We start from the raw sequence: 3,083 nt of genomic DNA on the forward strand, positions 1-3,083 counted from the left end.
TAACTCTTTATCCATTTATTTAGTCCAACCTCTGAGCAGAGGAAACTAACTAGCTTTGTACCTTCTTAACTTCAGCGTTTTAAACCTTTTTACTTCTATGAATTAAATGGTTCAACAATTGTTTTGTTTCCCCTGGATAATCATGAGCACTCTGAGGTTAGGGTTGGTAGATGACAAGATGCAGACAGCACGTCCTTCAGTCACATTATATAAGGGATCACAGAATGTGGTTTAACACCGGAAACTAAACACCTGCAAGCTTAAGTTGCATGCTCTACTTTCCTTTTACCTCCTGGTTTATTTAATTTACTACTTCGTTCTGGATTGATTTATTGTCCATTTTGTTCTTATAGAAGTCGCTTATATCTGTACATGAAAACGTACATCCTTTCTTTCCCTATACATGAAATAAGAACCTGAAGTTCTTTTTAAAAACAAAACTGTCTTCACGCCGAAGGGAATCTGAAAATGTTAGACAGCATGGCTAAAATGACAGCGTTTATCTCTCTGACTCTAGTGGGATTATGGCTACAAGGAGCTACGGCAGGTGAGTTGGACAATTTAAAGATGTAAGGCAATGTTATTACTATCAAACTATGTTATTTATCGACTAATGTTTAATTTATGGTGGCATCATTGAATCCTGAGTATTAGACATTTTACTCAGTAATTTAAAATAATTAGAAATTAAACAATTAGGTTGCTAAAAGTTGTTTTTTACTTTGTTTAGCACTATGTAATATAAATTATTATCTTTATTGTTTAAAATTATCTTTCTAAGCGTCTTATATCTAAAATGGCAGCAGTGCTCTTAGTAGTTCTGTTATTCTGTAGAAATTGGCTTTGTTTAATGTACACTGTTGAGTTTATTTGGTAAAGTTACAAAAGTAAAAAAAAAGTTTAAAGAAGAATAATTAACAATTAAATATTAAAGTCTATTAAACTTGTTTCGTGTCTTGCTCTCCTCTTTTTGTGGAGAACCATTATTACCTGAATAAATTTTATTTTCAGAAACTTATTCTAGACCCTTCACTGGCTTTTCTTATGCAAAGATACATTAGACATTTTTTTCTGTTAATATTTACACCTTATGGTGAATGGTCCATTTAAACAAAATCCTTGATGAACTGCTGCATTATGTGAAAATCAAGTTAAAGAGCTTTAGATTAGAATCTCAATAGAAAAAAAAAACAAAGCGATACATGAATAAATAAACATGGAGTCTGATAGTTTAAAGTTTTCCATCAGATGGTTTCTCTGGTATTTAAACGAGGAACTGCTGATCCCAGCTTCCTGTACATCCTACTTCTGATACACAGATCGCTTGTCCACCTCTGCAGACCTGCAGTGGGTCTCTAGGATGGAGGAGGATTTTTAGTTATATAAAAATGTTTTTTTATGTTAATTCATAGGAGAACCAGATAATGCTATTAATGAATTAAAATGTCAACAAAAAAAAAACTCCCACAATTGAGGATTTTGACAAAGAAAAGTAAAAGTACTACAAAAAATATTAGAAAAATTCATTTAAATTCAAATTCAAATCGGAAATGTTTCAGCATAATGCTGCTTTTGATTGTTTTATGATTAAAATATGTATTCAACAGTAAAGGCTTTGAATAAGATTTAAAAATTAGATACAACAATTTAATGTGTTTGATACTATGCCAGTTAGTTTTATGTTCTTTCTGTGTTTTAAACTTGTCTTAATCAGCTAGTACTGCACTAATCCCTCTAGCTGTCAGATGTTGAATTACAACAAGTGTAACAAAGCAATTTTTCACAGAGAGCAAAATGGCTTTTTCTTAAGAATGTACAAGAACAACAATATGAAAGTGAAATAGAACCATTAAGCATTTTACCTTAATATGTTCTCCTCTAAGTGCCTGTGATGGTAATTAAATGTCTATAAGACTGGATGGTCTTTTGTCTCCCCCTGCTGGCTCTGGCTGGAATAAAACATTTCAGAGAAACAGTTAAACTGAAGTGGGGATTTTAAAGGTTTATGACACAAAAAGACAAAGAAAATCTTAAATCTGATCAAGTCACAGAAGAGGGAATTTTATCATGGCTTTTCTCTGTGGTGAGACATGAAGCTAAAACAAGGATGCAGACTGGTAATTATTTTATTGGACTTGTAAGTGTTATATATTCAATTCAATTCAGTTTATTTATATAGCGGCAAATTCACAACACATGTCATCTCAAGGCACTTTACAGTTCAACCAGATCATACAGTCAGATTGATTCAAAGTTTTCTATCTAAGGAAAACCAGTTGATTGCATTGACTCATGCTAACAGCTGTTAGTGTTACTGATGTAACTTTATTGATTTTTTAGTCTACAACAAAAAAGTGGTTTATTTTTACACATAATCATTGTGGGACTGCTCCCATCAAACCTCTACTGAGAAAGGAGGGACGTTCAGCAGAACATTCAGAGCTGATTGGGTGAAGCGACAACTTGTTCCTGCCTATCAAAGTTTGGTTTAGCCAATCATAGAAACAAATGAAATAAAGCAGACGCCATGAAGAACCCCAACTTATGCTTTACTGATCTAGCTATTCCTCTTTCCAAGATGAAATAATGGATTCTGAGAAAAACAGATGTGCTGATTATTTTAAACTAAGCAGCTCCTGTTCTTTTTACAGCTACGTCCAACCTCAAAATAAATGACTGTAATATGGTTTATCACCTGTTTTAGGATTTCAATTATTTCAGCTGGAGCTGTACATGGTGGATTTTCATGTGTTTGTTATTGATGAACTCAACCTGAATTTATTTAAAGACGTCACATATCTAGAACTATTCAAATGAGCAAATTATATTCTTTTTCTGTGAAGAAGTGTTTTATCCTCTATAAGCAACAAACCAATTGAGCGAATTTTATTATATTTAGGAATAACTACAGCTAAATACAATAAAAACAGATAATCTGAAAACAATATTATAGATTGAACCAAAAAAAAAGTAAACACTGGCTGCAAAGAGATTTAACTTTGCCAATTTTCTAGTAACATTACTGCAAAATTATCATTTGAAAGTGCAACAACACTCACTGAGAAAAACACCACCATTCACAC

General features: G+C 32.4%; 1 protein-coding gene across 1 annotated transcript in view; it reads left to right on the plus strand.

Moving 5' to 3' along the window:
• Positions 1–303: 303 nt before the first annotated feature.
• LOC107104337 (major histocompatibility complex class I-related gene protein-like) overlaps positions 304–3,083 on the plus strand; it is an 18,803-nt gene continuing 16,023 nt past the window's right edge. The window contains exon 1 of the mRNA XM_015404323.1: positions 304–547. Within this exon, the coding sequence (XP_015259809.1) occupies positions 525–547 (23 nt within the window). The 5' untranslated portion in view covers positions 304–524. The remainder of the gene's footprint in view (positions 548–3,083) is intronic.

This window comes from Cyprinodon variegatus, unplaced genomic scaffold, assembly GCF_000732505.1.
Source record: "Cyprinodon variegatus isolate N-32 unplaced genomic scaffold, C_variegatus-1.0 Scaffold1697, whole genome shotgun sequence".
In the NCBI taxonomy this organism is placed as follows: Eukaryota; Metazoa; Chordata; class Actinopteri; order Cyprinodontiformes; family Cyprinodontidae; genus Cyprinodon; species Cyprinodon variegatus.